Source organism: Saccopteryx bilineata, chromosome 11 (genome assembly GCF_036850765.1).
Source record: "Saccopteryx bilineata isolate mSacBil1 chromosome 11, mSacBil1_pri_phased_curated, whole genome shotgun sequence".
Classification (NCBI taxonomy): Eukaryota; Metazoa; Chordata; class Mammalia; order Chiroptera; family Emballonuridae; genus Saccopteryx; species Saccopteryx bilineata.
This window is the reverse complement of record NC_089500.1, coordinates 71,369,301-71,393,815: the sequence shown is the minus strand read 5'-3', so window position 1 is coordinate 71,393,815 and position 24,515 is coordinate 71,369,301. Positions and strand designations below refer to the sequence as shown.

Here is a 24,515-nt window from a genome sequence, read left to right as displayed (position 1 = left end):
CCAAATCTGCCTCTTGCATTTGCTCACACTGCTTCCTTCTTAAAATGCTTTTCTCTCATGTAACCAGATCTCACCCTCATGATCTTCAGGTTCCAGCCTAAAACCTAGCTCTTCCAGAAAGCCTTCCCTGTCACTCCTAGAAGGTTTCTTTGTTACAAACTTCTCGAGCAGCGGTTCTCAACCAGGGTGATTTTGTTCCCCAAGAGACATTTCTGGTCGTCACAACTGGGAGAAGGGAAGTTGTTACTAATATCTAGGAGTAGAGGCCCGAGATGCGGCTAAGCATCCTACAATGCACAGGACCACCCCTTCCCGCCCACAAGAAAGAACTGGCTGGTCCAAAATGTCAGTACTGCTGAGGTGGGAAACCGCTGGAGAGCACTGTGCCATTCTGTAGCAGCCACTCCGCCCTCCCTGGTCTCCCCGAGTTACCTACATTGCATAATGCATGCCTATCCCTTCAGCTACACTGTCCTGAGAGCCCGGCAGGTACTACGTTTTAAGCTTTGTTGTTTCCCCTCAGAACCTAGTTCAAGGCTTTGCATGAGCTAAATAATTTAGTTTTTTTATCTCAAATAGACAACTGGGGCAGAGGGTAAATTATTTAAATTCTAACTTGGAAAAGGAGCTTGCAGGAAACTCGACTCGGACCCTGATAGTCTGTACAGATTAGCACCAGAAGAGGCCAGCTCTGAGCGTGTTCTTTCAGAACCCGAGGCTGCCGGTTCCTACAAAGCAAAGTCTAAATGGTGAGCAAGGAAAGAGTTCTCAGCAAACCAGTTTCCTTATACTCAGACACTAATCAAAGAAAAGTTATAGAAGTAAAAAATCTTCTACTGAATATAAAAGATCATTTTAAAATAACTTTTTGGTTTTAGATGACTTTTATGTTTGTTTTCCCAGCCTTATAAAGATATAATTGACAAGTTAAATTGTAAGATATTTAAAGTGTAAATTGTGGTGGTACATTCATAAAGATAAGTTTTAACGATCAAAATTACTATAGTCCCACTTGACTATATAGCCTACATATTTTAGGTCCATCGGGAGTGAAGCAATTTAACTTAGTTACTTTAAAAACTACTTCCTTCCTGATGAGACCATATAAGGTATAAACACATTGCATTAAGACCCATAAAATGAAAGCAGATATGACATGTGTACCATGGTGGTGCTGTAAAAACCTCACTTAACCAGCATTTTCTAGAAAAGGCCCACTTTATTAAGCAACCATTTTTAGTATTTTAGTTAATTTTGGTGGATGTGGTTGGCGATTTCTGCATTACAGATTTCTGGGCTCCCTCAGTGAAGGATATTAAACATAAAACTCTTCCTTGGGACCACGGGTCACGGTTGTGAACATGACCTCGTGAAACTACAAACTACAACCCAGCGTTCTGTTAGAAGTCACCGAGGTGTGTGGCTCCTGACCTGAAACTGCTCAGTGGAGCAGTTTCACCCAGTTATGCTCTCAGTTTCGCCTGCTCTCCCAGGCTCCTGGCATTTGCCTGTTGTCAGCACTCCTGTGCCCAGCCTCAGGCAGCAATCTGCTATTAACTGGGAAACCGGATTAACAAATTTGCTGAAATTAGTCAAAGAGAAAGAACAAAGAGGCTCTAAGCAACAGTCTGAGGCTAATCAGAATTTTGAAGGTATGAAGGCTCTTAATTCAATTCTTGCTCAACCATCCCCCAAATTCCTCAAGTAAATCTCTGTTCATGGACAGAAGGAGGAAACTGAAGCCCAGAGAGGTTAAGCCGCTGACTAGCAGCAGTGCCAGGTTGGAACACAGGTGACTGACTCCCTAGTAAGAGCCTGCCACTATATCGTTAGGCAGGGACCTGGTGGGGGTGTCCCCCAAGGGAAGTGGATGAGTTTGGGGGCACGGTGTGATTTGGGCAGTCTGGAAGCTCTTCGGCTCTCTTTCTGATTCCTTGCGACATTCCACGTAACTGAAATGGACCTCTAGATGAAGGGGTATAAATCTGGGCGCAGAAGAGCACACAAGTGCCCAAATCAAAGCAGTGTTTTATGCTATTCTATTCCAGCTGATGTCACCATTTATTGAGAATAAACCTTTTATGGACAACAGCTACTCAGTCATGAACATTTTTCTGCTTTCTATTCTAACGTTTAGTGAGACTAAGTCTTCTTTCTTGGTAGCGTTAGAAGCTCCTCCAGGTCAAGGTCTGTGGCATACCCCTTTCTTATATCCCTTGTGGCACCCTGAAGAGTACTTGGCACATAGCAAGTGCTCAATATTTATTCATGTGACTTTTGGCAGCACTGCCAGGAAAGGTTCAGGGCTCTGCACAGATGGAGTCGTCTGTTACTCACCATTTGGCCAAACATACTGCTTTGTGGATTTCTTCCCATTTTTCCCCAAAATTCTTGGACACCCACAGGCCATTCTGAAAGATTATAAATGACTTATCAAAACTCCAGCTTTATCCTGTGCAGCTGCTTGTATGACCTTAATAATTCATAGCTAATCACTCAGGACAGCACACATGCACGGGGGTCCCACTGAGCTGCCTGAGCTCCAGACACACACAAGGAGTGGCCCTTTCCGGGTCTTTGGAGTCCCAAGCAACAAATGCTTATGAGGTGCCTACTATGTGCCAGGCACTGACCAGAAGAGTAAGACATACTTCTTGCTCTCAAGGAGCTCAGTTAACGAGGGGTCCAGATAAGAAAGTGTGAGACGGCGTGGCAAGTATAGAAACATAGGGTACGAGAGGGAAAAGAGGAACAGTGCAGTGAGACGGTTTGTGAACGACTGTTAACTGAGTCTTAAATAATGAACCGTGTAACCAAAAGGCAGCAAATGGGGAGATGCGCTGAGGGGGCCAAAGACAGGCTGGTACTGGTGAAGGCAGAGAGGCGCGCACATGGCGGCGCATGCAGGGAGGCACAGAGACGCGCACACGGCGGTGCGTGCGCGCAGGGAGGTAGAGAGGCACATGCACACAGCGGCGTGTGCGTGCAGGGAGGCAGAAGGGCGAGCATACGGCAGTGTGTGCGTGCAGGGAGGCAGAGAGGCACGTGCACAGCGGCGCATGCAGGAAGGCAGAGAGGCGCGCACACTGCACGACGGTGCGTGCGTGCAGGGAGGCAGAGAGGTGCGCGCACGGCGGCGTGTACAGGAAGGCAGAGAGGCGCGCACACTGCACGGTGGTGCGTGCGTGCTGGGAAGCAGAAAGGCGCACACACGGCAGTGCGTGCGTGCAGGGAGGCAGGGCATTCAGGGAACTCCAAGGGAGCACACTACACTCGGAGGGCAGAAGGGGATGCTGCATGACCGTGGTAGAGAGAGACGAGCGAGACCATGTCGGAAGCAGGAAAAGCAGTGAATAACTGCCGCGCTTCGTTCATTAAGTTAGTGAGGCCCCAAACCACGGCTGTGAGGAGTGGGCTGAAGAACTCTGAGGTTCGGTTCAGCAGAACTGGCCTTTTCTGCAGGGCAGGATGGAACGTGGGTGTGGGGGCAGTGGATCACTCTGGGACTCTGGCTGAGAGGCACTGTGAAATCTAGCCGGTATAGGATGAAGGGAAAAAGAGTGAGAGAAGGGCACTTTGGATTGAGTCTCAGGTGCCTGTGGGACATCCAGCTACAGATACCCGGGGGCAGCAAAACGGGAACCAGACATTCCAGGAGGAAGCCAGGACCAGAGACCCTTACACATTACAGTGGCTAAGGTGGTAGGAGTGAAAGAGTCTGCTCAGATGGGGTGGGCAGAGGCAGTTTAAGAGGAGCTGACAGGAGTTGAAGAAAGCGACCAAGAAGGAACCGTCAGAAGATGGAAAGAACGAAAGGGAATGATGTTACCGAAGCCAAGCAAGCAGAGTTCCCAAAAGCAGGGATGGCCAACACTGTCAATTGCAACTGAGACAGAAAGAGAAAGACCAACTCAGTGATACTGGCAACAGCGTCTACAGAACCGACTCAGGGGAGGTAGGAAAGAGATGTCCTGGGACAGCTGGAATTAAATGGGGCTGATCTGGGCAGAATTTCCCTTCCATGCTCCCCCCCCCTCCCCCACTGTTCTCTTTTCTTTACATTTTCCTCCTCTGGTAATGTTCATCTCCCAGCATTTTTAATTTACCTAATGCTACTTAGAAACAGGAAGTGGTCTGATATTACCCATCTGCACTTTAGTACAAATAGGCCCCTCTCTTCCACCCCAAGTATTTGTACTTCATGCTTACCCTTAACTGGAAGAAATTTCAGGTGTAAAAGTAGATTGTGCCCACCTCTTGCTGAACATACCCTGTTTTAGTAACTTTCAGATACCTGATAATGGTGGTGGGGTGGTCAAAGGGGAAAGCCATGGTTCTGTCCATTCCTAAGGGGTCTCTACTCCCTGAAGGGCTTTCAGCTTATGCTGCCAGAAGCCAATTTCCAGGAACTGTTTCTTGAAGATCTGAAGCCTACCCAGCAGGCTAGTTTCCTTCCTCCGGTCTTCTTTGGCTAAGCTTAACTCGGACCCTCCTGCGCCCTCCAGTCTGACCTCTGCTCACAGGGGCCCGGAACCGAGACCTGCTGCCCCCTGCTCAGCCTGACTTGTCCACACTTGATAATCCTGTGTCTGTCCCCAGATGGTCATCGCAGCGATGGCTTTCAAACTGTAGTGTTGCAGGCTCAGTTGGGGAGCTTGTTAAAAACACTAGCCACCTCAAACAAAAGTCACCGACGAACTATATCTAGATTGGGACCTAGGAATCTGCATCTTAAATCAGCTTCCCAAAGGTTTCCATCTGATGTTGGTCAACAGACCACACTCTAAGAAATAAGACGGCAGAGAGCCATATAAATATAAAGTGTCATTGTGATTGTCACAGTGCAGCCACTCAGCCACTCTGGGCCCTTAACATCCAGGATAAAGGAGACGGGTCTCCCGGTGAGGAAAGCAGGCGTACTCCTCAAGAAACTCAAAAAGGGGGCGACACTGATTTCTGGAGAGAGCACAGGAAGTGTGAGTGGTGCAGGGACTTAGGACTCGAAATTAATACATGAGTGTTGAGGACAGAAACCAATATGCTTGATTTACTATGTAACAAACAAAAAAGAAAAATTATAAAGATGTGATTTGGCCACAGGAAAGGAACAATAACACCAGGGTTGTGACAATCTATGCTTGTCCTCAGCAGAACAAGAATGATTACATTAAACAGTTTTCTAGTTTTTTCCAATAGCACATATCTATTCACTTAAAAAAATTATGACAACTAGATGTCTGTCATACTTATTTGGAATAGATAGCACATGGAAATCATGCCTTTTACTAAATAAGAAAAACTGCAAAAAATACATACTTCATGGTATAAGAAGTCACGAGAAAGCAGTCCAATACTGTATAAAAGTATTATCTACAGGCTTCTTTGAAGACAGTATATTCTGAGTGTACAAATGCAAAAGGCAAGACAAGTTCTTCAGTTAGACTTACTTCAGTGCTGAGGGCTAACAGGTAATCAGAATTCTGAGGGTTATACATCATCTGAGTCAGAGGATGAAATGGGAGATTGGTCTGAACAAAGTTCTTTGCAAAATCTGACGATCTGAAGATTCTTCCTCCATGACTTCCTCCAGATACCTCTGCTGTTAAAATCACCTGATTTGGAAGAAAAAAGTTCAGATTCAGGGTGTAACACTACAAAACCACAGGAAGTCTTGCACCTCCTCCACAAGATATCAGTTAAGAAAATTTTAGTTCCAACCTGACTGGTGGTGGTGCAGTGGATAGAGCATCCACTTGGGACACTGTGGTCCCAGGTTCGAAACCATGAGGTCGCTGGCTTGAGCCCAAGGTCACTCTGGCTTGACCAAGGTTCCCTGGCTCAGTGGAAGACCCCCAATCAAGGCATGTACGAGAAGCAATCAATGAACAACTAAAGTGCCACAACTACGAGTTGATGTTTCTCATCTGTCTCCCTCCTATCTCTCTTTCTGAGACTAAGAGACATTGATAAGAGTGTGGTGGTTACGAGGGGAGGGGGGAGAGGGAGAGGGGAAGGGGGGAGGGGGAGGGGCACAAAAAAAACTAGATAGAAGGTGACAGAGGACAATCTGACTTTGGGTGATGGGTATGCAACATAATTGAACGACAAGATAACCTGGACATGTTATCTTTGAATATATGTATCCTGATTTATTGATGTCACCCCATTAAAAAAATAAAATTATTTAAAAAAAAAAAAAGAAAAAGAATTTAGTTACAGAAGAATAATTATGAAAATATATAGATTAGTTAGTGCACCCCACTCCTCAAGTATTTGTCTCCCCCCCCCAAGAGAGAAGCAGGGGCAGAAGACAGGCTCCTCCCGCATGCGCCCGACAAGGATCCACCTGGCATGCCCACCAGGGGGTGATGCTCTGCCCATCTCGGGTGTTGTTCCATTGTAACCAGAGCCATTCTAGCGCCTGAGGTGGAGGCCATGGAGCCATCCTCAGCACCCAGGCCAACTTTGCTTCAATGGAGCCTTGGCTGCAGGAGGGGAAGAGAGAAAGAGGAAGGAGAGGGGGAAGGGTGGAGAAGCAGATGGGCGCCTCTCCTGTGTGCCCTGGCCGGGAATCAAACCCGAGACTTCAACAAGCTGGGCTGATGATCTACCATTGTTGCTAACCACCCAGGGCCTCAAGTATTAGTCTTTTCAAAAAATATTATCCTGATGGAATACTACTCAGCCATTAAGAAATGATGACATCGGATCATTTATAGCAAAATGGTGGGATCTTGACAACATTATACGGAGTGAAATAAGTAAATCAGAAAAAACCAGGAACTGCATTATTCCATACGTAGATGGGACATAAAAGTGAGACCAAGAGACATTGATAACAGTGTGGTGGTTACGGGGGGAGGGGGGAGAGGGAGATGGAAGGGGGAGGGGGAGGGGCACAAAGAGAACTAGATAGAGGGTGACAGGACAATCTGACTTTGGGTGATGGGTATGCAACATAATTGAACGATAAGATAACCTGGACATGTTATCTTTGAATATATGTATCTCGATTTACTGATGTCACCCCATTAAAAATAAATACAATAAAAAAAAATATTATCCTGAATTGAGCTAATGCATCATACCTATAAATTTGAGCCTGGTCACTTTGAGATCAGCCAGTTTCCCAAAGACTAAATATATGTCTCAAGGTGTGTACATTGAAATGCTAACCAGCGACCCCCTGAAGAGTATGGGTACATCTTGGACAGGGGCCAAAAAAGAATCTGTGTGCTGAATCACATTCTTTTGTGATCAGTATCAAGCTATATTTAATTTTAAAATGCAGTAATAGTAAACTAAATATATTGCTGTGTATCACTGGGTCACTCTAACATTAATACCCAACAGCCCGCAGCGGTATCAGCACAGCTCTATATACGCATGAATGAGTCTCACCTTTCCCGAGTTCTCAGGGCCAATAGCCATACCAAATTCAGTCCGAATGAAGGTGTTATTGATGAGATTTGTAATATCCTTAAAGTTCTTCCCATAGTCCTCACTGAGAGGAAGAAAAATGAGGACAAAATTAGAATGCAGTGGTCGTGGGAACGTTGGGTCCCTGCCCAGCCTCCATCCCTCTTCCCTGACTTGACTGAGGCGCTCACGCCCCCCTGACGGCTCACAGGCCTAGCGGAGTCCAGCCCCAGCTCCAGTGGTGGACTTCACTGAGGCGCTCACGCCCCCTGACGGCTCACAGGCCTAGCAGAGTCCAGCCCCAGCTCCAGTGGTGGACTTCACTGAGGCGCTCACGCCCCCTGACGGCTCACAGGCCTAGCGGAGTCCAGCCCCAGCTCCAGTGGTGGACTCAACTGAGGCGCTCACGCTCCCCTGACGGCTCACAGGCCTAGCAGAGTCCAGCCCTAGCTCCAGCCCTTCCCTGACTTGACTGAGGCGCTCACGCCCCCCTGACGGCTCACAGGCCTAGCGGAGTCCAGCCCCAGCTCCAGTGGTGGACTCAACTGAGGCGCTCACGCTCCCCTGACGGCTCACAGGCCTAGCAGAGTCCAGCCCTAGCTCCAGCCCTTCCCTGACTTGACTGAGGCGCTCACGCCCCCCTGACGGCTCACAGGCCTAGCAGAGTCCAGCCCCAGCTCCAGTGGTGGACTCGACTAGTCTGAAGGACATTCCACTCCCTCCCAGGTGCTGGGGTCAGGATGGGGGAGTGACCCAGCCTGAGGCAGTGAAACAGTGGAAGAAATTTGGGATCTATTAGGAAACACACTTCAGCCACCTGATGAAGTAAATGGCCTGTCTGTCTTTAGACCAGTGGCTCTCAACCAGGACATTTCTGCACATATACCCTCCACGCAACCATTTGGTCATGTCTGAAGACAGTTTTAATTGTCACAACTAAGGGCTGAGGTGCTAGTGGCATCTCATGGGTAGAGGCTGGGAATTCTGCCAAACATTGTACAATGCACAGGACAGTTCTGCAACAAAAGTCATCTGGCCCCAAATGTCAGTAGTGCTCAGATGGAGAGTCCCTAACGTTGTAGATGTTAATGCAAATCAAACAGTTGCTACAGGCATTCTGACGCAATGAGAGTGCAACTTGAAAACGAAGTCAGGGCGAATGGAGACCAGTGCTGAGACAATTCTGGAACCCAGAGAAGCAGGACCCACAAGCGCTGGATTGATGTGACCCTGAGGCCTATTCTTCCTCTGTGTTCAGTTCCGAGCCAGAATTCCCTTCCTGTATATTTAAGCTAGGTTGAGTTGGGATCTCTGCTAAATGTAGCTAAAGGCCTCCTCACTAATCTATTAATGCAGAGCACTCATGGGAAGGCTGGGAGTTCAGCAGCAGGAGCCTGAAGTCCCCCCACCCCCAGAGGTTAGCATCCCTGGGCACAAGTCTCTACTGCACACAGCACACGAAACACAGCTGGGGAAACAAACACTTAACCCCAACGGTCAGGCTGTTAGAGATTTCCCAGTTCATTCCAACAGTGTCTTTGAGAGATCTTCAATTCTGTTTAGATTTTGAAAAATACAAGCAAAAAATCAGTAGCTAACCCTGACAGTCAATACTATGTACATTCTCTTAAAAAGTGATACAGAATGCTAAATCTTAATATTCATCATATACAAATGTCTTCCAGTGAAGTCCACTGTGTATTGTTAGTTGCCAGTGAAAAATGTAACCTGCAGTGGTCTTCACTGATAGAATATGACTTAAAGATGGTAAATTTGGTGGCAGCCTCAACAAATTTTTAATTTTTTTATTTATTTATTAATTCATTTTAGAGAGGAGAAAGAGTGAGACAGAGAGAAAGAGAGAGAGAGGAAGGGGGGAGGAGCTGGAAGCATCAACTCCCATGTGTGCCTTGGCCAGGCAAGCCCAGGGTTTCGAACCGGCGACCTCAGCATTTCCAGGTCGACGCTTTATCCACTGCGCCACCACAGGTCAGGCTGCCTCAACAAATAATCACAGAACAAGAGAACATGAGAAACGCAAGGGGCTGAGGGAACATCTTGCCCAACTCCCTCATTTCATAGCCAAGGAAGTTCAAAGGGAGCAAACTTATCAAAAGCCAACCAGTTAATTAAGGGCGAAACTGAAACTACAATCCAATTCTCTTAACTCTCAGCCCCAAACTAGAGACAACTTCTCATTATTTGTAGGAGTTTTCCCTTACAAACTGCAGCCTTCCTGTTTCGCCAGGGCTTGCAGCCTGGCAGAAATGGTCAGCTAAAAGGAAACTGGAGACACAGGGACGTATCTGGAGTCTTTCTTCAGGTCCCTGACGGTAGAGCAAGCTACGTGTGACTTCACGTTGTCTGAGTAACTCCCCATCTCTTAGCGCACACACACAGAAAGTTCCTAAATAAACAAAGAGGGATCAGGCACCGTCTAACAGATGCCTGTATTGCACCTCTTTTTTGACTTTGAAGTACAAGAAGAGTTCTTATCTTCCTGACAGCAGGCCAAGAGATGAGCACACACTTCCTCACTCTAGGGTGTAAATGTCATCAACAGCTCGGACAACCTTCAAAGGGGCTGGCAGCAGCGTGGCTTGATTACTGCCAGCTTACAAATCTCCCCTCCTTCACGACACCCCCTGGGGAACCTCCATACACCTGCTGGCAAGCCTGCTGGCTTTTGAAGAACTTGGCACAACCACAATAAATTAAAATCAGTTAAAAAAATAAAGTAACAATAACAAAGAACTTGGCACAATAAGCATACCCCTGCCCTTCGGAAAAAGAAAGCAGCATGAGCAAAACAAAAAATCACCAGTCACACCACTTTGGTACCACAGCTACTTAAAGAAGTGTAGCACAACAGGTCAACCTACTGGCACTGAAGTGGGATTCTGCTGAGGCCACGCTGGGCTCAGGGACATAAAGAAGTGAGCAAAAGCAGGTCTACAGTTGTATGTAAAACAGAGTTTATTCTTGAATTATTATTTATTAATTATTGTATTAGTTTCCACACAAACAACTGTAATACAACTTACTTTTACCCACCCCTCTATTTTTAATATAACACTTTATTTTAAAGGTTTATTTCCTATCAGCATATATATCAGCATACAAAATACATCATGATGAGGAAGTCAATGAAACACCTTGAAAAATAAATCTTTTCAAAATCCAGATAACAGAGTAATAGCAGAGTCAAATGAAAAGTTAACAAAACCCATAAGACAATCTGCTTTAGAAACAAGTCTTTTTAATAAAGATTCAATACATCAACACTAATATCTGCTCTTTCTGGTTACCAAAAATAAATAACCACTTTTGTATACACCTGTGGTATAAGCATGCATAAGAATATGCACGTTTATAACTCAAGAAAATAGCCTGACCAGGTGGTGACACAATGGATAGAATGTCGGACTGGGACACAGAAGACCCAGGTTTGAAACCCTGAGGTCACTGGCTTCAGCGCGAGCTCATCCGGCTTGAGCAGGTTCACCAGCTTGAGCAAGGAGTCTCTGGCTTGAGCGTGAGTTCATAGACATGACTCCATGGTGGCTGGCTTGAGCCCAAAGGTCCCTGGGTCCCTGGCTTGAAGCCCAAGGTCCGCTGGCTTGAGCCCAAGGTTGCTGGCTTAAGCAAGGGGTCACTTGCTCTGCAGTAGCCCCCCAGTCAATGCATATATGAGAAAGCAATCAATGAACAACTAAGGAGACTAAGGAGCTGCAACGAAGAACTGGTGCTTCTCATCTCTCTCCCTGCCTGCCTGCCTGTCCCTCTCTGTCTCTTTCTCTGTCGCTGTCACAAAACAAAACCAAAAACCTCAAGAAAATAGTGGTAGAATATAATTATTTTTGGAATAGAGCCCAATACCCCCAAAGAACAAGAAAAATCTCGAAATTATTAAAACAAATGAAAAAAAGAGAAGTAATCATCACATGGACTACCAGTAAGATACAGTGTCAGGATTCTTAGTGCAATGCAGCATTCAAAGGGGGATTTTTCCAGAAGACTCACATGTTGACACTCAACCCAAATGTGAACAGGCTGGATGTACACTCCTGTTTCTGAGCACTTTTCATTTACCATATATAAGAACTTGTGACACCAGGCATCTGACCTGCGTTTAATGAGAAGTAACAGTAAAAGAGTCCTCAGTGTCTCAGAGAATCTTACATGTTACTTTTCTCAACAATCAAGCAAACACAGATATCTTTGTTCAGTTGGCTTTCTAGCCTAACCATTTCTCTGTTCCTTTAGTTCATTTTTGATTAAGTCAGTATAAATTATAAAATAAAAACAACAGGGATAACAAGAAGCTCTTAAAAAATAATTATAGTTTTGTAATTTCCACTAACTGAGAAAGCTTATACAACTGATTCTCATTATTCACGAATTCTATCTTTGCAAACATGCCTATTCACTAAAATTTGTCACCCCCAAATCAATCCTCGTGGCACTTTCTCAGTCACTTGCAGACATGTGGAGGAGTGGAAAAAACATTTCCGTAACCCAGTCCACCTGTTCCCAGCTGAAGTTCAACAAGGGGCAGTCTGTCTGCCTTCTTATTTCAGCTCTTACATTGTAAATGAGTATCTTCCTCACGGTGTGTATAGTACCGCTCACTTTGCATTTTTGTGCTTTTTATTGGTGATTTTGCTGTTTAAAATGGCCCCCAAGCACTGGGGTGTTGAAGTGCTATTTGCTGTTTAGAGCTCCTGAACACAAGAAGTATCTAATGTGCTTACAGAGAAAACATGCAAATTAGATAAACCTCTTTTGGACGTGAGTTGGTTGTGAGCTCAATGTTAATAAATCAACAATATATACTAATAAGGTAACTTTAATAAAAAACATGCACATAAAATAAGGTCATGTATTAATCGATTGAAAATAAATGTCATCAGAGGTTTACAGGAACCCAGCCCAGAATTCCCCCTCGGGACAGTGGCTCAGTGTTCACTAGTCCAGTATTCGTGGGGACTGTGGAGAACGCAACTATCGTAAAGAATGAGAACTGACTGCACTGAGATTTCCAGTGAAAAGATCAGTAGGGAGAATGTTGCTTATTAGAATGTGCCAAAGGAATCAAAGATCTGAAATCACTGACAGGCAAAATCGGCAGAATTTGAATTTATAGGTAAACTGAACTCCCAAGTATACTTCAGTCTCCTTTTTTACCCAACTAACTAAAGTGGTGGAAACTGAATCAAGCGTATCTGGAAAAGGCTGCTGTCCCAAGGCCTTGGAGGAGCTGGTTTACTATTGTACTTTGCTTTAATATCTGTCACATACCTTCAAGTTAGCCCTTTTTTTTAATCTTAAGTAATGTCCTGAAAAACTTATGTCGACTATGGAATAAACTTTGATGTGAAATTGCTTAGAGATTCTCTTATTCATTTTCAAAATTTCAATAACTTTCAATAGGAAGTAAAAATCATAAATGGCCCAGTAGTGTTTTGGTAAATAGGTACAGAATTCTGGTAAAGAGTAATGCTTATATGTGCTTCACTAAGTTGATTTTATAAAAAGTTAGATATGTCTGACCAGGCAGTGGCGCACTGGATAGAGTATCGGACTGGGATGCAGAGGACCCAGGTTCGAGACCCCGAGGTTGCCAGCTTGAGCGCGGGCTCATCTGGTTTGAGCAAAGCTCAGCAGCTTGGACCCAGCTCATCTGGTTTGAGCAAAGCTCAGCAGCTTGGACCCAAGGTCGCTGGCTTGACCAAGGGGTTACTCGGTCTGCTGTAGCCCCATGGTCAAGGCACATATGAGAAAACAATCAATGAACTACTAAGGTGTTGCAACGAAAAACTAATGATTGATGCTTCTCATCTCTCTCCGTTCCTGTCTGTCTGTCCGTCCCTATCTATCCCTCTCTCTGACTCTCACTCTGTCTCTGTAAAATAAAAAAATAAACAAATAAAAAGATTCAAAGGGGCCATAAAACTAAAAGGTACAAAACACATTTCAGTTGCCAAAAATCAGTTATCATCTTAACTATAACTAGTTTATTTCCTTATTAACTTCATATATGAAAGAGAGAGGCAAATGTACTTTACAGTTTATCAAATTGATATTCCTTAACAGAGAATCAAAATTTATACCATTTAAACACAACTCCTTTAAATTGGAGATATTAACATAGTATTTGTTTTTACCTAATCATTAATGCCTAGGGACTTCATTTCCTATTTCCCAAACCTTTCACCAATTCTTTTCCCCAACCGCAAGACCAAAGTCTACCAACTCGGCATTACGGTAACAGACAGTGTCCTATCTTTGTGAGCCTCCGTGCTGTACAGCTCAGAGCAGGCAGCATGTGATTGGCTGCCTCTATTTGAATCCCAAATAAACCTTTGACCACATAAGATTTAGTGGAGAAAGACAATCCAATAAACAGTATAATCATTACAGCTATAAAAACAAGAGTCTTCAGAGTGGATTCAACAGGCTTCTATTTTATTTCCCACTTGGGCAGCCTCAGCACCATCATTTTGCTCAAACTGCTCCCTCCCCTCCCATTTCTGTAGGAGCACACGCCTCTCAGCTGGCTGGCACGTTCAACAACATTAGCCACATCAGAGTAGCCAGGCCAGGCCCGTGATGGCATATTTAGTTTCTACCTAAACTCTGGAAGACTTTTCACTTCACAGTAGGGAGGAAATAATTCATATTCAAAATGACCTCAGTAAAAACAAACAACAACAACAAAACTGCTGTGCAGCAGGCAGGAAAAGCACCCTCGCTGTTCACATGACAGTGTACCAGAAACAAACAGGACTGCTCCCTAGTAACGTGTTTATCAGGGGCTTCTCACAGACTAGACGAACAGGGGCTGCAAAGGGCTGAGTCAGGTGGTGGCAGGTATTTAAACACAGTAACGCTGTTTGGTTTTTGTTTTTGGCAGTCTTAAAGTAAGCACAGTATCAAAAAGCAAAAGGAGAAGGAAAATGCTGTGCAAACACATTTCACTCCCTCTGCATAGGACCAGGGACCTGTTAGGCCCACTGCTAGCCGAATGATGACACAGCAAAGGAGAGGATTCAGCAGGCAAGCCAAAAAGTGGCTGAAGCAAGTATAGAAAGATAATTCAACCTGAAGCAGAAACTTAATAAATAGCCTCCAAAACATACAGGGATCAATAAAATAAAAAAAAAGGTTTTCATTTGCTATTAAAAATGAACTGGGCCCTGGCCGGTTGGCTCAGCGGTAGAGCGTCGGCCTAGCGTGCGGAGGACCCGGGTTCGATTCCCGGCCAGGGCACACAGGAGAAGCGCCCATTTGCTTCTCCACCCCTCCGCCGCGCTTTCCTCTCTGTCTCTCTCTTCCCCTCCCGCAGCCAAGGCTCCATTGGAGCAAAGATGGCCCGGGCGCTGGGGATGGCTCTGTGGCCTCTGCCTCAGGCGCTAGAGTGGCTCTGGTCGCAACATGGCGACGCCCAGGATGGGCAGAGCATCGCCCCCTGGTGGGCAGAGCGTCGCCCCTGGTGGGCGTGCCGGGTGGATCCCGGTTGGGCGCATGCGGGAGTCTGTCTGACTGTCTCTCCCTGTTTCCAGCTTCAGAAAAAAATGAAAAAAGAAAAAAAAAAAAAATGAACTGGAAATGAGCATCCTCTAACACATATGTGTGATATTTATCACAGCAGCATCTGTAATAGTGAAAAATTAGCTGCAACCTAAGTGTCCATGAGAATAATGATTTGGTAGATCCATCAATCTAACAAAAATGATGGGCGACTAGCAGAGAAAAATATCATGGTGTGAACATCGATCAGAATGGATAGGGTCGTAATGCCAGGTGTTAGGGACACTTGCGTGTTGGCAGGGCAGGGTGCGTGCATCTCTGGAGGCCATGGGGGCATGTGGGGGCGACACTTTTTACCAGCTGGCCTGAAAGGCTCTCCAGCAGTGTCAGTACAGTCTGGCGACATGCCATCACTGGCTGCTGGCATGGCGGCCGCTACCCCCCCCCCCAAGTTCTTACTCCACGCCAGGCACAGCAAAGCGCAACTCACAACAGCTCTAAGGTGGCCATTATTATCACTTTTCTTTTACAGATGACAAAAAGGCTCAGGGAGATTAAGCGACTTGCTCAAGGTTCATTCTGCTTGCAGACAATCGTGCTGAGATTTAACCCCAGGCCTACTTGCCAACGATACCTGGCAACTCCGTGCTGTATCATGTGGCGTATGTAGCCATACTATACTGCTCACAGAAATTAGGAGCTGTCTCAGAATGAATATGAAGTGATAAAGTATCCCCTAATGTTTGTGATCAGTAAACATTAAAGGGGAAAATCAAACTAACAAACAGTAAATAAAAACTATGCTTGACATTAGGGTGAACTTTTTCTTTCCTTTAAAATTTCCAAATGTTTTATAATATACTGCTTTTATTATGAAAGACAAATGGTTTAAAAACTATCAAAAGGAATAAAATTTTTTTTCTTTAGATTTTTTTATTTATTCACTTTTATTAGAGAGAGAGGGGAAAGAGAGAGAAGGAGAGAGAGAGAGAGAGAACAGGGGGAGGAGCAGGAAGCATCAACTCCCATATGTGCCTTGACCAGGCAAGCCCAGGGTTTTGAACCGGGACCTCAGCATTCCAGGTCGACGCTTTATCCACTGAGCCACCACAGGTCAGGCCCAAAAGGAAAAATTTTATGATAGCAAAGATTATTAAACACTGGAGTTATGAAGTTATAATTTTTATGCATTTTCCCCTCCCCGAATAGGATACTTTTCATCTGTCTGAAATGATTCAATTACTACTCTAATTGAATAAACAAAATCACTTATAAATTATAGCCCTTTCTAGCACTAGGATTCTATAATACATTGTCAATCCTTATCAGACAAAAGAATTATCAGCCTAAAAATTATGGAGAAGTCAAGGCATTCATTCATTCAATTAGTAGGGACTGCCCACCTACTAGTAATGTATCAGTCATTCGGCTAGTTGCTGGAGAACCCCAAGTTAGTCAACACATTGGCTTCAAGGAGCTCACAGCGATTCCAAGATGGCAATTCTTTCTTAGTTTATTTTTAAACCAACACCATTGTGTTGAAGGGCAGAGAACACTAACTCCAGGCTTAGAGTCAGCAATCAAGATCACACCTATTGGGGAAGGTTTAATTTATCTCAGAAATTCAACACGGGTTCACTCCCACCTGGGCCCCTGAGTATGCTGGCTGCTGGGAGATCTCTTGGCTCTGAGGGTAGTTCCTTAAATTTATTATTTTTTAAGATTTTATTTATTCATTATAGAGAGGGGAGAGAGAGAGAGAGAAGGGGGAGGAGCAAGAAGCATCAACTCCCATATGTGCCTTGACCAGGCAAGCCCAGGGTTTTGAACCAGCAATCTCAGCGTTTCCAGTTGACACTTTATCCACTGCGCCACCACAGGTCAGGCTGAGGGTAGTTTCTATGTCATCTGCTAGGATGCATATTTTTTTAGGTCCCTTGGGGGAAAATGAGACAGGAACAAATGGCTTACAATCTGCAAGTTCTGAGAGTTAGCTGGTTTTGCATCTTTACAGTTAAAGAAAAGAGGGCCTGACCTGTGGTGGCGCAGTGGATAAAGCGTCAACCTAGAACGCTGAGGTCACCAGTTTGAAACCCTGGGCTTGCCTGCTCAAGGCACATGTGGGAGTTGATGCTTCCTGCTCCTCCCCCCTTCTCTCCCCTCTCTAAAATGGTAAACAAGTAAGACAACCTACTATTTAACCAAGCTGTGCCTTTGAGAAGAGAAATCTAAGACTTAGTAAATGTCACAGTATGGCTCCAGAACTGCCATGCCGTCCCCGCCGGTGTGAACACTACAAGGCACTTGTAGTCTGCCCCGAGAACCTCCTCCTGACTCAGGAACAATCTGTTTGGGCTCAAAGTGTTTGATAAATAGGGTTACTTGGAAGGTACAGTGAGGATGTTACCTCAGGGATATAAAAACCATTTTATGCTCATAACAGAAAGATTGTTGAATTCATACTACCTTCCTGCAAATAAATATCCGTTTAAATCAGTGGTAGTCAACATGGTCCCTACCGCCCACTAGGGGGTGCTCCAGCTTTCATGGTGGGCGGTAGCAGAGCAACCAAAGTATAAATAAAAAGATTTAATTATAGTAAGTTGTTTTATAAAGCTTTATTCTGCCAAATTTAGTGAAAATCCGACATAAAGTACTTGGTAAGTAGTTATTATTATATGCTTTAACTTGCTGTAACTCTGCTTTATACATTTTATAAAGTAAAGTTACTTTCCTACTTTATAAATCACCATGACTGTGGAACCAGTGGGCAGTTAGAAAATTTTACTACTAACAGAGATACAAAAGTGGGCGGTAGGTATAAAAAGGTTGACTACCCCTGGTTTAAATTAATTGTTTTTATTTTTGTATTTTTCTAAAGTTAGAAGCTGGGAGATAGACTCCTTCCCGCATGCGCCCAACTAGGGTCCACCTGGCATGCCCACCAGGGGGCGATGCTCTGCCCATCTGGGGCATTGCTCTGTTGCGACCAGAGCCATTCTAGCGCCTGAGGCAGAGGCCATGGAGCCATCCCCAGCGCCCGGGCCAACTTTGCTCCAGTGGAGCCTTGGCTGCGGGAGGGGAAGAGAGAGACAGAGAGGAAGGAGAAGAGGAAGGGTAGAGAAGCAGATGGGCGCTTCTCCTGTGTGCCCTGGCCGGGAATCAAACCTGGGACTTCCACACGCCAGGCTGACGCTCTACCGCTGAGCCAACCGGCCAGAGCCCATTTAAATTAATAAACACACACCTCTACAGACTCTCCATCTTCCTTTATTGTTTTGCTATTCAGTCAAATTCCTTTTCATATTGGTTCAAGTTAAGTAAATATTAAAAAGTGTGCTGAATGTAACCATTTTATGAAAATTTATGATGGCTGAAGATCTTTCAAATCAACTGTTGGTCTCTATCACTGCAGGAAAGCAGGAACCTACACTCACAATGGGTTTCGCGGTCAAGGCCCCACCCGTATGTTTTGCATCTCACCTTCGATACAGCTTGGACTGTCCAAAAGTCATAATCACCAGTGGTACATGGAAAGTAGTCAAGACTAGAATGATCTGGAGAGAAACAAAAGCACAGTCAAAAAGAAAGATAGTCCAATCACATGATTGCTCCTGACAGGATTAAATCAACATCTGCAAGAGTGCCAGTAGCCCTGCTTTAAAGTAGACTATGTATATATATTGTAACACGTGTCGGGGAACCAGGAAGTTACGAGGGCTTGCAATGATTCAGGGTCTCAGCTGGTCTGGCTGAGATGGTCCCGCTGCCTACACTCACCTACACGGAAGCACTGAAGTAGAGCTAATCAATTACACATTACAATAAAAGAAAGATTTAACTACGTATTTTGTACCCATATTATTGTAAGATATTCTCAGGCAAGAATCAGCTCTCCTCCTGCAAACGGAGGCTAGAACTGTGGGTGCTCTCCTAGAGGTCACAGTGTCACATCTGTCCCTCTTTTTCTTCTACTCCTTGCTCTTAGTTCTCTATGAAATTCATTACTGTAATAAATATTTTTCTAGATAAAAATAGGCACGAGGGAAAGATCCTGATAGATTAGTATGAGAATCTCAAGTAGTCATCTAACATGAAATCTTGAAGATCCCAACTGTCTTCAAAAACGAATAAATCATGGAAATTAGAGCACAACTCAAAATTTAGAAATAATTGAGACATGCTTAAATAATGTCTCCCAGAAGTTTACAAATTAATTAGGATAGTAAACTTATAACTGGCTCTCCAGCACCCAAATGCCATTTCTTTGGGCTCCTGACATAGCCTCCGTGCACCTCAGTGCATGACGCATGCACTGGCACCTGCATTGCCACATGCATCACCAGGCACCTGCATTGCCACATGCATCACCAGGCCCAGAGCAGATGAGCTGGGGCCCCGCCCTCGTGCAGGAAGGACAATAGCAGCGCCAGCTAACACACGCCCTGACTCAGGACCTGGGCCGATGCATCCTCAGGCTCCCTCCCACCCACCCTTGTGCAGGAGGGACAAGAGCAGAGCCAGCTAACACCATGCCCTGACTCAGGACCTGGGCCGATGCATCCTCAGCGCTCCCTCCCACTGGGAGACGGGCCAGCCCTGCCAGGGATGAGGAGCTGACTGACATGCCTGCCTCCTGCTCCCCCAATCCTGGCAGCTCCTTCCAATTCCCCAACTGAGGTGGGGGGAGGGACACAGCCCTGAGTCCATGGGTGCTCCAGTCCTTCACTGCGAACAGGGAGAGGACACGGAATTGCGGTTTGGAGCACAACGCCAAGATGCTTACTGTGCAGGTTCCGGCTTCTACACAGGGGTTTCCCCAAGTGCTGTGAGGCTTACCCCGCAGCACAGAACCTTCCCTCTCCCCCGTGTCATCTCGGTGCCTACACCAAGCAGCCACCAAGGGCTCAGAGCTGTCGTCTTCCCATTATGGAAGAAGGTGGTCACAAGGAGGGGGGGGGGTGCGTGTGTGTATGTGTGTGTATGTGTGTGTGTGTGTGTGTGTCCTACTCTAAAGCAAAGCCCAACCAACCAGATTCCTGAGAGTCTGTCCGGGAAAATGCATTTCTATGACTGACAGAGTTGGAGACAGTTTCAGAAAGTAACAACATTTAGCACTGAAACTCCCCAAATTTACATCTTCTTCTGCTGAGTTAAATTCATAGTCTCAAAACAGTACTTACCCCCGTGCTGTCTCCAACCCAAGACAAGGATACTGAGCCACTGAGATCATCAAACACACGCTGAAAGGGAAAAATATTCATTTAGAAATGACATCTTTCCTTTAATCTTTAACTTCCTTAAATTATTCAGTAACACTGACTTTCAAAGTAATTAACTGCATAATTATAAGGGGATGTGGATTCCCAGAACAAAATTTGGAGGACAGGTTTAACTACTTAACCTGAATCACAAATAATTTGGAAATTTTAATTCTCTCTCATACAAAGTAAGCCAAGCAGATGAGTTTTCTTCCCCGCACCAGATGGGGAGAAGGAATAATCTAATTGCCTTCTCCAACAGAACTAAATATAAATATATAGAAAGTATTCTTAGGATGCTTTAAAACAAGGGATCACAGCCCACACTGACAGATGTAATTGTAACCCAATCAGCAGAATTTAACATTTTCTAGGCCGCCTGCACAGTATAGCTGAATAATTAATAACTGGGTCCCTTTTGCTTCTAGGCGAACTCACTCAAAATTACAAGGGACAGAAGGGAGAGCAAATGCTTTTGTTTCACTTTTTAAAATAGCAGTAGCAATGACACTGATGGTAGCAATGACACTGATGGTAACAATAACAGAACAACCTAACTGAGCTGTGGTAAGAGTGAGGAAACCAAAGGGCAGGCTGGTGTCATGTACCAAATATGGTAAGCATACGGAAATGCAGTTTTAATGGTTTCCAAATACTTTCTTTCTCTGTTTATAAAATAATATATATCCATTATAGAAAATGATAGGGGGGTATAATGAAAAAAATATAAATCTTTCATAATCCTATCACGTAGAGATATTCAAGGTAAACTTTATGTTTATAAACTTCTAGTCTATTTTTTTTTTTTTTTGATGGAGAAAGAATTTCAAAAAAGCCATACTGGCACTTGGTGAAAACTTCCAATCGTACAAAAATGTGTACAGAAAGAGAGAGATGCCCCCTCTTCATCCGCCGCGTGTCCCTGCAACCCAGGCCCCACTCCCCAGAGGAGTTAACAGTTTAGTATATGTTTCTACTCAGTGGGGATGATTATGCTTTTCTCTTATGAAAATATATCTTCTTAAGATTTTTAAATCTTAAACATGCCCTGCTTTTCCACACAGGAGCAGTTCCTTAGAAGCAGAGGACATAACTATACTTTCTGGTGTTCCCTGTGCCTACAATACTTTGCACACTCAAAAGCATGTGTTGAAAATGGTTATACATCCTCCCCAAACCACAACTCAATCTCAAAATAGAACATGTCTATAAATGGTGGGGTGCCAGCCTCTGATTCACTCCAGCCGCCAATCCCAACAGAGACGTACGAAGGAATAGAACTCAGAACACAAACTATCTTGTTTATCTTCTAATTTCTTTTGTGGTCTTCCTCAGTGCACTTCTGAGCTCACCTATTCTATTTCCCCTTGGCTGGAAGTACCGTTGAGGTCAGCAGAGTCTCTTCTCCAATCTCTGTAAATGGTACAATCGGAGCCTCAGAGGGCCTGCTCAGTACACGCTGGTGAGCTCTCGCTCAGGCAGGGCTTCTCACAGCCTCTGCAGGACAGAAAGGCTATTCATACACACAAATGGGCCAGCCATCTGTGAAAAAATAGGGCTGCTAGAGACATCTGGAACCAGAGGCTTAAAAACTGACACAGCAATGTGTCTTGTAAGATATTCCGCACAGAGCAAGACGGCATGTTCTGTTGAGTGAGGACAGTGTCTGAAATTACATCAATGAGCTCCTTGAGGAGAAGCAGAAATATCCAGAGCTACCACAAGCATCAGACAGACCACAGGGCTGACAGTCATCTAAACACAGGCTATCTTTCCAAGGAAGGCTCTGGTCATAGCAACTGACTGGGGATAAAAGAAAATTCCACCGCTGGAGTCTGGCTATCTTGATCAGCCACAGTACAGTTAGTTCGTCCTGAGCCAGCCAGAACCACCTTTCACTTCTGAGATGCAGTCAGGACACACCGGCATGGCTCACATTTCTACTGCCTGCCCAGTCACAGACGGGAGAGATTACTGGATGTCACTAGCAACCCGCAGCTTCACCTAAACAATTCCAAGGAGAGTAGAGACCTCAGTCATCATCCGTAGAGCTCCTTTGGAAATGTAGGTCAGACTTATTATTAACTGTAATTGTGGTCTTCTGCTGCTCCTAACCCTTGCACCTTTCCCTTCCCAACAGCCAATGACATTTTTCGTTTGAAAACAAACTCACTGAAAAAAACTCATCTGTTCTCAGCAAATGCAGCTAGTTTTTAAAATTTCGGTCTTCAACACTCTTACACTGGTGGAAGTAAAAGACAAAAAGGAAATCAGATTTAACAACAGACCAAGGCTCGGGTGGAAAGAAAAAGGTCATATGGAGAAGAGGCAAACCCAGGAGAACTGGGGTACCCAGAGCACAGATCCAGCTGTACCCCTTCAACGGGAGGGTTACAGATGACCAGGAAGGGGGAGCAATCCTGGTCAAGCCTAGGAGACAAAATTCACAAGTGTCAGCAAAAGGCCATCAATTCTAATGCTTAATTATTTATCGTATTTAACAATGTACATGTACTCTACATTGTGGTGGCATCTCAGCTAGTTCAGAATATGTATCACTTTTATTATTATTATTATTACTACCATATTTTTTGCTCCATAAGACGTACCTGACCATAAGACACATCTAGGGTTTTAAGGAGGAAAATAAGAAAAAAATATTCTGAACCAAATGGTGTGTTAAAATATTTAATGAAATACTGTATTTTTAATTATAGCAATAAGAACATGTCTGCCTCTCTGACTGGACCTGAAGCCCATCTGGTACCAGAACCAAGCCTATTCATTTTAGCAAAAAATGTATAATGTAGTACATGAAGGGCACTCAATAAACACTAAAGTCATTTTCTTTAAGAATTACTTGTGAAGCTCTAAAAAGGAGGATGATAGAGTGAAAAGACAATTTCCCCATGACAGAAATAAGTATAAAATATAAGAAATTCTATTCTAGGAGGACTTCTGTTTCTGGTCAAGATAGAGTAACAGGGATCAGAGATCGATCTTCCCAGCTGAAAAAACACAAACTATACAAGATGATAGTTTTCAAGACACTGAACTTCAGGCAACAACTGACAAAGGACAAGAAACAAGAGCCTACATCTGCCCTAGGTAGCGGTCTGGAGAGAATTTCCAGGCCAGTGCAGGGCGGGGAACCCAGGCAGAGCCCGGATGTCTCTCTCATTGAAGAGATGAGCTGGTGGTCTGGGGAGGACACTGAGGTTACAGCCACTATCAACTGCAGTTACCATCAATCCACCCACACAATCAAAAATGGCCAAAGATGCTCTGAACCCATCAAAGTGTTTAGAGGCACTGGTCAGGAATAGACTATACAGAAGAGAAATTCAAATATAATATATGAGTGTGAAGAAATAAAGGTTTGCATACTGAGACTGAAGCAGGGCTCACAGGGGGGGAGCACACAGAAGCAATAGCAAGATGGCGGCAGAAGGCAGCTTGCAGCAAGAACACACATGAAGACATATGCAAGGATTTTGAGAAATTTCAAAGGGTAACACAAATAAAATATGTGAATATTGCCCACTAGTAAAGTGGTGAGTATACAGTAGATGCTATTAAGTATTGTTAAACAAGAATTTCAAATCAGGATAAACAAAGTTAAGGTGGGAATATAAGGAAAATAAAAATAGAGAAAAGGGGCCCTGGCTGATGGCTCAGCGGATAGAGCATAGGCCCGGTGTATGGACGTCCTGGGTTCAATTCCTGGTCAGGACACACAGGAGAAGCAACCATCTGTTTCTCCCCTCCCTCCCCCCTCCTCTCCCTCTTCCCCTACCGCCAGTGACTCTATTGGTTTGAGCATAAGCCCTGGGCGCTGAGGATGGTTTGGTCGGTCCAAGCACGTCAGCCTCAGATGCTAAGAATAACTCAGTACTGGAGCATCAGCCCCAGACAGGATTGCTGGGTGGATCCAGGCAGGGCACATGTGGAGTTTGTCTATCTCCCCTCCTCTCACTTAAAAAAAAATAGAAAAAAGGAAATATGTGAGAGATGACAAGTACTTCTGCTCGAAATACCCAAAGGAAGCTGAGACAGGCCACAGGGTCACTTACTCACACAGGCATAGTTTCCAGTGATATATACAGTTGAACAGAATCAACCAATAAGTTATGGTTCAACTGTTCTACTCAAGGCAAAGTAAGATGAATTAAAGAAATATGAGCAGAGGATAAAACTTGTGGCTACAAAGAACTGAAAGGAAGAATCATCTCTGTAGGAAGAGAAAACCCCAAACCTCCAACACAATACTACCAATGAATATCCTACAGTATTAAAGTACAA

General features: G+C 44.6%; 1 protein-coding gene across 2 annotated transcripts in view; it reads right to left on the bottom strand.

The window, feature by feature from the left end:
- Positions 1–24,515, bottom strand: part of SORT1 (sortilin 1) — a 70,013-nt gene that overhangs the window by 27,922 nt on the left and 17,576 nt on the right. For both annotated transcript variants that reach the window (XM_066247500.1, XM_066247499.1), the window contains exons 2-6: positions 20,136–20,195; positions 18,436–18,509; positions 7,402–7,504; positions 5,448–5,612; positions 2,338–2,411 (exon numbers count right to left, since the gene is read on the bottom strand). In XM_066247500.1, the coding sequence (XP_066103597.1) occupies positions 2,338–2,411; positions 5,448–5,612; positions 7,402–7,504; positions 18,436–18,509; positions 20,136–20,195 (476 nt within the window). The remainder of the gene's footprint in view (positions 1–2,337; positions 2,412–5,447; positions 5,613–7,401; positions 7,505–18,435; positions 18,510–20,135; positions 20,196–24,515) is intronic.